General features: G+C 45.4%; 1 protein-coding gene across 3 annotated transcripts in view; it reads right to left on the reverse strand.

The window, feature by feature from the left end:
* Window positions 1-75: 75 nt before the first annotated feature.
* The window catches only part of LOC110290507 (endogenous retrovirus group FC1 Env polyprotein-like), a 24,918-nt gene continuing 11,153 nt past the window's right edge, over window positions 76-13,840 (reverse strand). For 2 of the 3 annotated variants that reach the window (XM_021157060.1, XM_021157059.1), the window contains one exon: window positions 76-1,380. In XM_021157060.1, coding sequence (XP_021012719.1) covers window positions 500-1,102 — 603 coding nt within the window. In that variant the 5' untranslated portion in view covers window positions 1,103-1,380 and the 3' untranslated portion in view covers window positions 76-499. Of the gene's footprint in view, window positions 1,381-4,047; window positions 4,383-13,840 lie in introns of those variants that run through there. The other variant, XM_021157061.1, reaches the window with a different exon arrangement.

Genomic DNA, 13,840 nt, shown 5'->3' on the forward strand with positions numbered 1-13,840 from the left:
AGGGAGGGAGGGAGGGAGGGAGGGAGGGAGGGAAGGAGGAGCACTTGACAAAGTGTTGCGAGGAACTGAGAAATGTTTATGGAAAGCCTTCATTTACTCTTAAAGGGAGATTTAGATACATCATAGCTCTTTGAGGAGAAATAAGTCCCCCCAGCTTGGATTTGGCCTATGTGAAGAGATTTGATGCTTGAGTGGAAAGATACACCCATGAGTAACTGGCAAAGGGAGTGATCGAATGAGCTTCTGGTATGCAGTGAGTCCTACACAGTGCGAGAGTTTTGTAGGGTTCAGGACTAACAATCAGGCATAGCACTTGGATTAGTAACATTCATGAGCAAGTATACAGATATTAACATGTCATTAGGAACTCAAAGGCGGTCAGAGAAGTAGGGTTAGTAGGAAGAGAGAGAGAAAGGTGGTGGTAATACAAAGTGATGTCAGCCAGTGACCTCACCATCAGGGCCAGGAGCGGGTATAACACCTGGTTTGGTTATAACATTCAACCCGAGGAATTTGGAGATGGAAATCTGTCTAAACCTCTAAAGATGAGTATCTTAGTCTTCTTGTCATAGCCTGTATCCCTCTCATTATGTCTGTAGATATGACCCTCAACCCCTATTCTCCATCTGTCATTCCAGGGGTCAGGGATCGAGTACATGACCTTAGTATGCCAATCAACAGAGTTGAGTCTGGATGGCCTTTCTCCTCCCCATCTGGGCCAAGTACTATGATATTTGCAGCCCCAGTGTGGACATCCTCCATAATTTGGGTCCTTACAGTCTGAGCGAGTTTGCTCATATACGAAACAAACATATATAGGAGAGGTCATAGCATTGTAGGGCTCATGTATACATTTTCCTTGGCAGGTGTCCCTTATATCAAAGGTGAGGCTTATAGTACTAGCACATCCTGTCACCGGACAGAAGGTAGAGGCTATGGTCTTGTTCTGATTTTCTATGGCAATTACCTGGAACTTCCATGCCTTAGGGGATGGTCTGGTCTGTTTAGGACCCTGAGAACCTTGGGGTTTTGAAATTAGATTCGAGGAAAGAACATAAGGAAATATAGCCAGACAAAACAGCATCCTTAGGTTAAAACCCATGGTACCCTTATCTTTAGTGGATCTTTGCAAGTTTTGGTGACAGTTCACTTTTCTTTAACTAGATCTTGTTTCCAGTGGCACACTTGATCTGAGAGTGATGTATCCAGGTGCAGACTCCGTCTACTTTGACAGCACAGGGGTGGTCAGGATGATGTGGTGGTCTCGTCTAGCAGGGTCCCAGCGTCTCAGCTCGGTGTCTCTTGATCCTGGGAAGGATGCCTTAAAGCAGTGGACCTCTGAAAGCAGCCTTAACTGAAGAGGTCACAGTGTCCTGGAGCCTGTACAGATTGAAGAAGATGGTGGTTAGAATTTCCTTTTACATGAGGAGTAGGTTGAGCTCTAAGAAGGGTAACGGGGAGGAGCTGCACACATCCTTTGCCAGTTTCCAAGGTTAATTTAGTCAAGTTCTTTTTGTTTGGCTGGTTGTTTTGGTTGGTTGGTTGGTTTGTTGGTTGGTTGGTTGGCTGGTTAGATTTTTTGAGGTAGGCTTTCTCTGTATAACAGCTCTGAGTGTCCTGGAACTCACTTTGTAGACAAGGCTGGCCTCCAGCTCACATAGAGCTGCCTGCCTCTGCCTCTGAGTTCTTGGATTAAAAGTGTGCACCACCATGCCCAGCTTAGTCAAGGTCTTTTTACAGGTCTGATGTATCCTCTCTGCCTGTCCTGAACTTTGTAGATGGTACCTGCAATGTAATTTGCAAGTGATTCCCAGAAGAGCAGAATTGTTCTCAGTAACCTTAGATAGAAAGAGTCTGTTGTCTGATCTTATGAGCAATGGCGGTCCAAACCTTAGTATTATCTCATCCTTTACATACTGTATTTCCGCCTTTAATTTGGGGAGCATGGAGTATTCCAATAGAGGGTATGGGCACTCAGTTATGACTAAGAAAGAGTGGGTCACAGTCCCCTTTCCCAGGTCCATAGTTCTTTTGGTGGCCCAAGAAAAAATTTGTGAACCAGTAGCTCCTTGTATTACAAATCTGTTTCTTACTTATTGGCCCAGCTGCCTGCTTTAAAACCAAGTAAGTGGCTCTGATCTCCACAAGGAAATTGACAGGAAACATTGTCCCCTTCAGAGTTATCCTGGGCTGGAGGTGGTGGGAAGGTCGGTAGCTGAGCCAACCCATCAATCTGTATCTAGCTGGAGCACCAATGCAGACCTTTGCTTCTGTTTGAGACAGTTCCTCTCCTATGGCTGGTTTTTTTTTTGCAATAGGTGCATTGGCCTTTCTTTAAGGGAGTATCTCTCCCAGAATCCATTTCCCTCGGCTTTGGTCCTTCTTTCGTAAGTCGTGGATGCTGAGGTTCTTCTCCCTGGCAAGATGCCACCATAATCTTAGCTGGTTTCCTAGTCTGCTTGTCCCTATCACTGTATACCCAGGAGATGATCTTGACTAGCTCTGATAGTGCCTATGCTTCAAAGCCTTCTGTTTTCTAAATCTTTCTCCTAATGTTTGATGCTGATCCAGACACAAAAGTTATATTGACAGTGCTCTGGTTTTCTGGAACCTCCTGGTCCATGGGGTGTGTAAATTGGGTAAGCTTTTAGGAGGCACTCCAGAAAGCAGACAGTGACTCATCTAAATCCTGAGTTATCTGACCTACTTTAGACAACTCGTGGGGCACTTAGCTACAGCCTCAAGACTTCCCTAGAGTCTGGTGAAAAAGGTTAACAGACAGACTCCCTACCTTTGTGACAATTAGAATTCCAGTCTGGTTGCTGGGAAGGAAAAATGTCTCCAGTTGCCACCAGATCAATAGCTGACCCCACCCATCATTTCCCAAGTGCCTTTGGGCCTTTCACCAGACTCCCTTCCTCTCCTCTGTGGTGAAGAGAGTTTGAAGTAGCTGCTGACAATCTGCCCATGTAGGTGATGGATATAAAACACCATTTCTAGCAGAAAGATCAAGCCTTGGGTTTTTTCTGAGAGAGAGAGATTTAGAGTTTCCAGTTATATGGGGACCAAATGCTATAATTGATTTATGGCCCTTCCCAGCTTCCTCATCTTGAGTGGCCCCTGAGTGTGTGGAGATCTCTTTCAAAGGGAGGATAGCTGTAGGCAAAGACCTGGGGGAAGCATGTCAGGGGCATGGTAGGATGTGTCTTGAGAGGGAAGCCATGGTGACTCTATCCCACCTCAGTGAGAGCAGGCAGGGATGCAGTCTGTAAGAGAAAGGAGGAGGAGGATAGTGAATGGCCAGGAGAAGATGGGTCAGGAAGAGGTCCCACCCTGGGTGTGAGGGGACTCAGCATGCCTCTGGTGTCACAGTCCCTGGCTGGTGCCCCAGCCACACAGGGTGGTGGTCCATCTTTGTCTGATGGGGATGGTAGGGGCTGGAGGCAGAAATTTGTCCCGCCCCTTGGTCTTTAATTCTTCTGAAACAAAACTGGCGGCATTAGGGGACTGAGTTGGCTGCTTCTCTCTCATCTGGGATAGAAATTCCTCACCAGGAACCCCCAGGCCAGAATGTTGGCTAGTTGGTCCCGGTTCCCTGGTTTTCTAAAGACCTCCTGTTGCACTCTGTAAACAAGAGAAAGTTTGAAGAAGCCTTCAGCAGGCCAGCCCACCTGAAGTGAAGGCCAAAAGAGAGAGCAAAGGACAGTTAGTTCTCCTGAATCGCTCTGTTCTCTGCACTCCTGGGCCTTTTCTCTGGAAGTCCTTAAAATGCGACTTCCTCACATCTCAGGGGAGGTTTCTGGGTGGAAGATTCCCCCCCCCCATCTTTTCAATTTCTTCAAGGACAAGAAATGACACAAAAAGTAAGGCACACAACACAAAGCCACAGTGTTCTCCCACTTGGCACTAATGCTTCTCGTCAGCCTTCCCTTGCCTCCAGAAGGAAGCAGCTAGGGCCCAGTGGTTCCTCTGACTCAGGAATTAACTCTGTGTCCAGCTTTCCTATGAATCTCACAGACAGATGCCTGCTACCAGCAGAAACTTTACCTCTGAGAGGGCTCCCGATGCCACTCTTCTACAATCCAGGCGTGGAGAACCTGTCGACAGCCACCTCTAAATGTTAGGTTTATCCAAGTTTTCTCAGCTTCCAGAAGACCAGACTCCTCAGTGGAATCTAGGTGCTGAGGACTGGTGGCTCCTTCGGCTTGAGCAAAGTCTTGGCTCTCAGTACACCGAAAACCAAGTACACCGAAAGATCAAGGCTGATCAGAAAACGTGAATCGGGCTGAACGCCTGGATCTCCGTGGAGTCTCCAGATGTTCTGGACCTTTATTAGATACTGGCCAGCTACACACCGGAGACTTGGGATTCTCAAAGTGTGTTCCCAGATACTGTTAGTCTGGGGTTTATAAAGGCAAAAAAACACAGGTTACAATGTGGGGGTTGAGTTGGCACACACCCTGCCTACATGCAGGCAGAGCTAAACTTTTATTACCGATGCCTTGCAGATGCCTTGGTTATCTTGAGCAATCAAGCGTTTGGTACAGAAGTAGAACCAGCAGTTAGCCTTGTGACCCATTATCATGTAAGAACAACAGAGGCAAACAAACTTTTTACAACATCAGACAGTTTTAAGAACAGCCCAAATACTCTAGGAAGGCATCCATCTTAGGAGTGTTAGCTGATAGGGTACACTTTACAAAAACTTACAAGGTAGAGAGCAATTGTACATAATGTTGGCCATCACACTGCCAGAACCTCACATAGTATAGGATGGTCTGCTAAAGACAGCAGCCCCAGGCCCCATCCCTCAAGGTTACTGCTGGAAATAGTGGAATCTGCAGGTCTGAGAGAGGGGACTGAGAAACTGGTGGGTAGGTATGCTGAATCACACCTGTACCTTGCGACCTTGAGAACAGTGATGGTCAAGAACTCACATCCCACACTCTGCTTCTTTGTGAATGAGAAATGGCTTACTACAAAGGACTCTGCTGTCCGTGTGACTTGGATAAGATTCCAGTTGTCCTCTTGTCATCCAGACAAAGCCAAAAGGACCTCCTAATTTTCATTCTTAGCCTCCTAAATGATTTACTAACCTAGACATGGTACCTTCCACCTGGAATCCCTGCACTCCAGAATCTGATGAAGGATTATGAATTCAAGGTTAACCTAAGCTATATAGCAAAAACTGTCTGAAAGAAAAAGGAAAAGAGTCAAAATAAGTGATTTCTTGACCTGTTTTGCCTCTACCGATCAGTCAGAACACAATTGGTGACAGCCAGATGCCAATTAAGGTCCTCAACTCTCCCGTAGGTCTCTGAAATTTGGTCTGCCTTCAACAGGAGAATCATATCACCCTCCCTATGAAAAGGTGTCCTAAGTACAGCATCCTCAGACTCTGACAGGCCATGCTGATGAGAACAGGATACAGGAACTGATTGGGAAGATTTAGGGACAGACTCGGAACACAAATAATTCTAATTCTATAATGCCCTTGGTTGTGTCTTGGCTGGAGGCCAGGCAAGTCAGAAGAGGGCTCAAATTCCATATCTAGCTTCTCATAAGTGAGCTACCCTGTCTGGAGGCTGTATACAAAGAGTGTGACCGGAACTCCAGTCCAGAAGCTAAACCCTCTGGACAGTTTTGGAACTGGTCCTCTAAACTTCCATGATGGAAATGAGTTATAGCTATTGTTCAGTTTCAGCCTGTCTCCTAAGTGATTTTAGAGTCTTAACTCTTGAGGTGAAATGTTACAATAGTCTTAGAGGCCATTAAGGCTCTGTAGAGGCCCATTAAAGAAAGCTATTTCTTCCCTGTAAGAAGAATGGAATCTATCACAGGACCTAGGTGGAGATGACATTCTGATAGCGCCAAAGAGTAGAACATTGCATATACTGTCTCCTCCCTTAAGAGTCAATCCATCTGGGGCAGTCAATTGCCTAGCTAAGAGACCAACCCTCAGGAAATGATAAATTGAAAGCCATGGTAAGGAGAGGGAGGAATAATTATCCCCCTAATGAGAAAATGCCCTTGTCCTTCCTGGAACTGTGAAGTGGGCTCCACAGAGTTTCCACAGCTAAGTCCTCAGCCTGAAAGTCAACTTACTCCTTTTATTCTTCTTCCTTTTCTTTCAGTTATGCACAGAAGCCTAAGCATGCTTTCCTAAATACTGGGGGCTTCCTTGCTCTGTTTCTCAAAGGCTACCTCCTCTTCTGCCTCCTGCTTTCTATCATGCTCCTTCTAACAGCTGCTGAGATCTATGGCTTGCCTGCTCTATTTGTCTCTTAATAGCAGCTAGTGAAATTGTCCACTGACGAAATTGTTAGGCTCTCTCCTAAGTTTGTTTCTAAATTCTATTCATGAAATTAAGAACCCAAGAGGGATACTCCCCACCACCACCCACATTGGCCTGCCTTCACCCCCTTCCCTGTCCAGGTTCTTCCTAGCTGTACTAGTTCAATCTTCCCTGTGAAAACCAAAACCAAAACAAAACCCTTTTGCCTAATCTTTGAGAGCATTGTTCTTCTGACCTCAGTCTTGACATCTCTTTAGTGATGCTTTCAAGTAAAGCATCTTTACCACATCAGGGTTTGTACTCCCTTGGACAGGATGAAAGGATCTGCCATGAGAGCAGCCAAGTGAACAGGTTCTTTGAGGCCTCACTAGAGGCTGCATATGAGGTAGGAGCCTCATAGAGAGGTGAGGAGTGTCTCCAAGACAGGATCTGCCCAGAGCCAGAGCCAACAAGAAAGGATAGGTCTGATGCTCGAGGGAACTGAGCCAGGTGAGAGCCAGTGGTCCCTGCTGGGCATCGTTTTCAGTGCTCCCAGCCTCTGCTCCTCAGTCCCAAGGTTGTGCACCAGCCCAGGGTTGACAGAAGGCTGAGGCAGTTTGCTTTGTACCTCTACAGACTCTTTCCTGTAGCGACTAACCCCCTCCCTCCTGCTCCCGCAACCTCTTTCTATAAAGGCGCTCTGTCTCAGCATGCAGATGTCCCCCATCTTAAAACAATGCTATCCTTGACCTCAAGTCTCAGGCGCTGTCTATTCCTTCAGAGTGCCCTGCACCTGCTCCACTCCCAGCCAACCTGTCCCACTGTGTCCCACACATCCATGTGGTTGAGCATCTTCCCCCACAAGCTTCCTTTGTGGTGTTTGCTGCCTCCACAGTTTGCAATCCTCTTCCTCTCTTCCTGGCACTTCTCTGACTCCCCCTCTCCTGACCTGGCCTGTGGTCCTATCGTGTTCTCTCTCTCTCTCTTTCTCTCTCTCTCTCTCTCTTCTCATGCCATTCTGGCAATACTGAACTTGAATTCCTAGCCCAGCTCTAGCACCAAAGAATCACAGGTGTGGGTATGCCACCTATAGCCACATGGGGGTGGATCTTCACTCCTGCCTTCTCTTCATGATCCCCCAAAGGAATGGAGGAGGGGGAGGATTCTCTTACTGTTTCTCAGAGATTATAACATGTCTCATGAGCCCCAAAGGGTCTGCTGGTCCTCAAGCCCTAAATAGAATCTCAGCCCCTTCTAAAGGAGAAGTAGACATTAGCTTCCTAAGGCTTCTTGGCCCAAGCAGCCTGTTCTCTGTTCTACAACATAATCTGCTGCTAATCTCTAGCTAGGGCACTAGATAAAGATGCTTTAAAATCTTGGCCCCCTGGGCTCATGACATTTGAGATACATAAATATGTTACCGTGGTGACACAGTGACAGAGTAATTACCAGATCCTCCTGGAACAAAGCTGCTTTAACAACATGGAACCCTAGGACAGGAATGGGGGCGGGTGATTATTCTCTACTCCAGCCAGCACACAGTAGAAGTCACTGAACCTATTAGATGAAGATGAAGGAAGACAAAGTGCAGCAGTCACTACCTCCATCACAAGTCAAAATTCCTGGGGCTTCTGGAATCAGACATGCTTCTAGAAAATGGAGTGTGTGTGTGTGTATGTGTGTGTGTAGGCTTTAGATTCCTTGGAACTGGAGCTACAGATGGTTGTGAGCTGGGAACTGAACCCCGGTCCTCTTAACTGAAGAGCCATCTCTGCAGGTCCTGGGGCACCGTTCTATCCAGGACTTTGCAGGGTATTGTGCAACCTGTGTGTCTGCTTAGTTCATGCACTAGTTTTCACAACCACCCCCACTACCCCCATCAAGCTGTTCTTAGCTAACGCTCATTCTGCCAGTCGTGGGGTTCTTCCCAAGGAAAGAGAAGCAAAGACCCCGGGACAAAGCTGACACTGAGAACCTCTTAGGGAATGCCAAGACAGAATGTGGTTCCCAGTTTTAAATAAACAACATTGGAAAGTTATGTAAGTTTTGAGATAAGCCTGTCCTTACTAGTTCTGGGACCTTGCCTCTTCTCTCAGCTTCCTTGACCCCTCTCACAGCTCCACGGTCTGACACACCATCTGTGCCTGGCAAGTTTCATATCAACCTGACACAAGCTCTAGTCATCTGAGAGGAAGGAAACTCAATTGAGAAAATGCCTCCTGAAGAGCCTGTTGTAGGCAAGCCCCTAGAACATTTGTTTGGTGTTTGGTGGGGAGGGCCCAGTCCAGTATGAATGGCACCCCTGGGCTGGTGGTTGTGGGTTTTAAAAGAAAGTAGGCTGAGCAAGCCAGTAAACAACATTCTTCCATGTTCTCTGCATCAGCTCCTGCCTCCAGGTTCCTGCCCTGTTTGAGTTACTGTCCTGACTGCTTTGATGATGAACAGTGCTGTGAAGGCATAAGCCAAATAAACCCTTTCCTCTCCAACTTGCTTTTGGTCATGGTGTTTCACCATAGCAATAATAACTCTAAGTCAGGCAGGCTTCTGAGCCCTTGGAGCTCACACACCACTGGCTTCCATATATCCTCACTGGATTCACTTATAACAGATCTGACATCAAGTTACTAGCTCTTCCTTCTACTGCATGTTTGGAAGTAATCCATCTGCCCATACTGTTGGGAAAAAATAATAAGATATATTGTGACTGCTTGTCAAATATGAAGATAACACGTTTTTTTTTTTTTTTTACAAAAACAACAAACTTTGATGATTCCTTCAACTTTCAAGGTAGAGCTGATAAGATGGGGTCTCCGATAAGGCTATACACACTGGGCTTGATAAAAACAGCAACTGCAAGGGCCAGATATGCTCTTCTCTCTAGATAATAGAACAGCTGTTCCCTGGAGGAAGATGGCATGTCTTCTGGAGTGACTTATGCCAACATATGCCAAAGTGGGTTGAAAGGAAACACCAACACCCATCTTCCCTCAAGCAAGCGTGCAGAGAAGGTTGGCAATTCACTCGGAGTAATACAGAGAAGGGAGCCTGCTCTGCAGTCCTCAGACAAATGGCTGAATGGCCTTGGGCGAGTAGCTAAAAGGTTCCCGAATTTTGTTTCATGCTCTTATCTGAGGGTGATGGTGCTGACCTCAGTTTGTGTGAATTTAAGCTAAAAGGTTCCCGAATTTTGTTTCATGCTCTTATCTGAGGGTGATGGTGCTGACCTCAGTTTGTGTGAATTTAAGATAACAGAAGACGTGACAAAATGTTCATGGTAGGTTCTCTGCAAATACATAGCTTCTCTACCTAATAATTTAGTTTACAGTTCACACTATAAATAGTTGAAATCCAAACCATGAACAAAAGGTTTTCTGACTATTGATGCTGCCCTTAATGGATTTCTCTGTGGTAACTGTAAGGGAGTTAAGAAACATCTAGCTTAAGAATTACATCCCATTTACCAGTCATGTCCTTGGGTGAGTTGTGTAACCTCCCAATGTGTCTTGCTTGTTCATCTGTTTGGTATTCACGTTAGGAGATATTTTATGGCTTAGGAAATAAATGCACAGTGCCTTCATAGCAAACCCTTCATAAATGGTAATTGTCATTATCTTTATCATTGTTGGTGTAGTTGTAGGTGAAGTGACTTCAGTCTGCCTTCTTATCCTCAGGATGTCTGATAACATAATTCAAGAGTGGTTCATCTTCATGACCTGTGCCTCAGTAACTAGTCTAGTTTCATTCTGTTGCCATGATAAAATACAGATAAAAAACAACTTAAGGATAGAAAGAGGTTATTTCAGTTTATTGGTTACTCTTCCTGATGAAGGAAGTCAGAGCAAGAACTTGAAACAGAAACTCACAGCTTCATTCTTAATTTTCTTTTGCAGCCTAGGACCACCTGCCTAGGGAATAGTGCCACCCATAGTGGGCTGGGCCCTCCCATATCAATTAACCATCAAGACAATACCTTATAGACATTTCCATAGGCCAATCTAATTTGGGAGGTCCCTCAAACAAGACTCCCTTCTGAGGTGACTCTAGGCTGTATTGAGTTAACAAAGCTAGCCAGGACACTAACATAGATCAAAAGCTAAAGTCTAACCTCGTGGTTGTGTGAAATAGAACACAACTAGTGTCCATATCCTGAAACTAAATTGAGTTTAGCATTAGAGGGAAGTAAAGAAATTCAGGCTGGTGACAGAAGAAGTCTGAGTTTGGTGGGGACCATTCAGACAGGAGAGGCACACTTGGAAATGTGGTTCTAATGGTATACTTCTCCCTTATCTCTGAGTCCTATGAACATCAAGAACGGCTACTCCTGTGTCCCTAGACGCCCCATTCATGTGGAAGCAGGAGTAGGGCGTTTTTCTTCTCCATCTTCTCTGTCAGGAAAGTCAGGCTACTTGTAAAACGTATCCACCTGCCACATTTTCTAGCCCAACCTCATGAAAAATGCAATTAAAGTACATGATGATGTCTTCAGCCGGTTAGGACTAAGGACAAGGGCTGCAAAGAGCTCATCTTCCCAACTCACCAGTGAATGTGGCCAAACATTGTACTCCAGGCAAGAAGTAGCAAGCCAGCAAGTGTTCAACCCTGTCTTTAACAACCGGCTTTCCAGGGAGGAGTTTAGCACACGCACATCTCTCTGCACTCCAGATAATCTCACCACAGCCAGTTTTAAGATGCCAATATGATATTAAGTGTCTTGTACAATCCTTGCAATGTTAACAACTGGTTCACAAGGCTCTCTGAGCAGGCACTTCTGCCTCGAAGCCCACACAGCGCTGGTGCTGTACCCACTCCTTCCCTCCTATCCCATCCTCTCCCCTTCCAAGTTCAGTGAAGCCTGACTCTTCAAGATGGATACCCAAGAAATGTTGAAGCTAGTGAAGTATCCTCTGCTTTCAATTCTGAAGTCTTTCAGCCAAAAGAACTGTAATTCTTAACTTTGCTTCAGCCCATGTTGCTAGGAAACCGTCTCAGAAGAAACAACAGACAACATAATGGGTACCAGACAAGACCCTGCCTCAAAAAAAAAAAACCACCACCACCACCAACAACAACAAAAAACACCCAAGAAGTGTCTCTTAACCTGAATGGAAACAAAGTCCTTACTCCCTCAAAGGCTGATGTTTTCAGATGAAAGGTTGGGGGGGGGGGATATGCAAAGTGACAGGAACCATTTTTCAAGCCTTACAAAGGTGGTCAAAAGGTCTTTGAGCCCATTCAACCATCACCTCTGTATTTTGTCTCCTTTTGCTGCTATTTAAATGTAATTTTGATGTCTGCCAAGTTAAATTACCTACTTGCTCTTAAGTGAAAATGATGTAATTATCCTTAATAAGTATAACTAGCAGCCTGCATTTCACTTGATGGGTAGGAAGTTTTATGCCTTTTAAAAGCATGCCTTCAAGAGGACCATCGGGCTTTTCAGCCAGCCAGAATCCAGCTCTATGAGGGGTGCCAGACAAGACCAGAACCTCTCCTGTTCTCCAGAACAATTTGAAATAGTTTGAAAGGAAAGTGCGTGCACACCAGAAGATGCGCTCTCACAAAAACTGACAAAGCAAGGAAACCCTACATGGGTTTTGAAAAAAGGAAGCCAATGTCCTAGTACACCCTTTTCTCTACTTTTCTAGCTTAAAGCAATAAAAACATTGTTCTTGTCTAAGTGGCTTTGGAATAGACCTTCTCTACCCTCTGTTCCTTATGGGCTTTCTTGATGGTGGTGGTCGAGTTTCCTCTCAGGGCAGCCTGTTCTTAGCCCAATGTGCCTTTTATTTCACACTTCCAGCGTCTCCTCTCCCTCCTCTCCCTCCTCCTCCCCCTCTCCCTCCCCCTCCCCCTCCTCCTCCTCCTTCTCCCTTATACTGGGTCTCTCCACTGAGGTGCCTTACTTTCAGTTAAGCGGTGGCCTGGGAGTAGAGTGGGATGGGGGATTCATCTTTTGCTACCTGTGTTTCATTATCCATGATCCATCAAATGCAAACAAATAGACTGATTAATTCATTAAATTGGGTCAGTTAGAAGACACTGGGGTTAACAGATTGTTGCAAAGTTAGAGCTCCCCTATTCTGTGAACTCTGGCTCTAAGTTCTGAAAATCAAGCCTGGAGGGTGGTGTGGCTCTGTGCAACAACTGTGGAGGGCAGAGGACCAGAGTTCAAGGCCTCTGGGTAACTTAGGGGGAAAGTATTTGCAAGCGTCTCATGAGTTTAGGGGAGGACTTTGCTTTCATTTTTGTTTTTGAATAAGGGGAAGAAAGCAAGGCTGAAAACTAGGATGATCACTGAGCACAGCCTGTTAGAAGGTCACAGCCTGATCTTGGGAAGGGCAGTGAGGGCTCATGCACTGGCTCAGGTTGGGTAGAGGTCAGAATTCAGGAGAAAGTCGGATTGACTAGGGTTGTATTCTGACGGCGCAGTGGTATTTGCAGCCCAGAGAACACTGGTGAGAGGCAAAGGATGGGAATCTGAAGGAACTTTCTGGGCTAGGTTAGGAGAGCAAAGGGGTGTCCATGGTCTTGACTGAGTCATACAGAATAAGAGAAGGGCTTTGTAGTCGGCACCCCTTGTTTTCCAGAACACAGAAAAGTAGAGGGTACTTCCGATCCTGTCTTCCAGTAAGTAGTCCCAGCTTTATGTTGTTGATGCAAAACCACAGCTCTCATCTCAAAGGGGATGAGAGACTTTACTCTGGAGTCAAATATGAGTGACCAAGGATCAGGAACACAGATTGAGGTAACCCCAAATTCCATGTCCCAGTGTGGAAGAGCTCTTCTGCTATGAAGTTTTTATAGCAACATAACAAAGAGTCATACAGCAGGGCACCTTCAAATACACTGTGAATATGTTAGGTTGGTGGTTAGAGCAAAGGAGATTCCCAGCTATGGCCCCCGATGACACTCTCAGCTTTTGGTTGGTGGAAACTATGGTCTTATTAAGATGTTCCAAAAGGTATTTATCTGTCATCACATGATGTTAGGTCCAATGTAGAGGTGGCAAAGAATGTCTATTTAGGGGTCAAGATAGCCCAAGATAAAATCTAATTGGGTCTGGATCTACAACAGTCCAATGTCTCCATATCATTGAAACCCTAATCAGTCAATTGGGCTTCCAGAACACTCAGTTCTTTCTACCAGCTGTGCTTACAATTCCTCCTGTTGGCCAAGGGTCACAACCTGTGCATGTAGGAGCCACACATCAGTATAATGTCGACTGTTCTAGGAAGCCTCATTCCTAGAATGTGAAGTAGATAAGACAGATTGGTGGACACAGTCTTCAGGAAAGAGAAATAGTCAATAAAGCCGTAATGGCAAACAATCCTTCGTCAGAGCACTAAACTCTACTAGTCACTGTAATCCAGAGCTGATGTGTTTAATCTCTCTCTTGAACATAACATGTGACGTGTATTAAGAGTAACATATCAAAATTAAAATAATCAACAACATTGTCTGACCTTATAGAGAGGTGGTAATATACAAAGGAAACAGACATTTTTTTTTAATTAGGTATTTTCCTAGTTTACATTTCCAATGCTATCCCAAAAGTCCCCCATACCC

The sequence above is a fragment of the Mus caroli genome, chromosome 2 (genome assembly GCF_900094665.2).
Source record: "Mus caroli chromosome 2, CAROLI_EIJ_v1.1, whole genome shotgun sequence".
Lineage (NCBI taxonomy): Eukaryota > Metazoa > Chordata > Mammalia > Rodentia > Muridae > Mus > Mus caroli.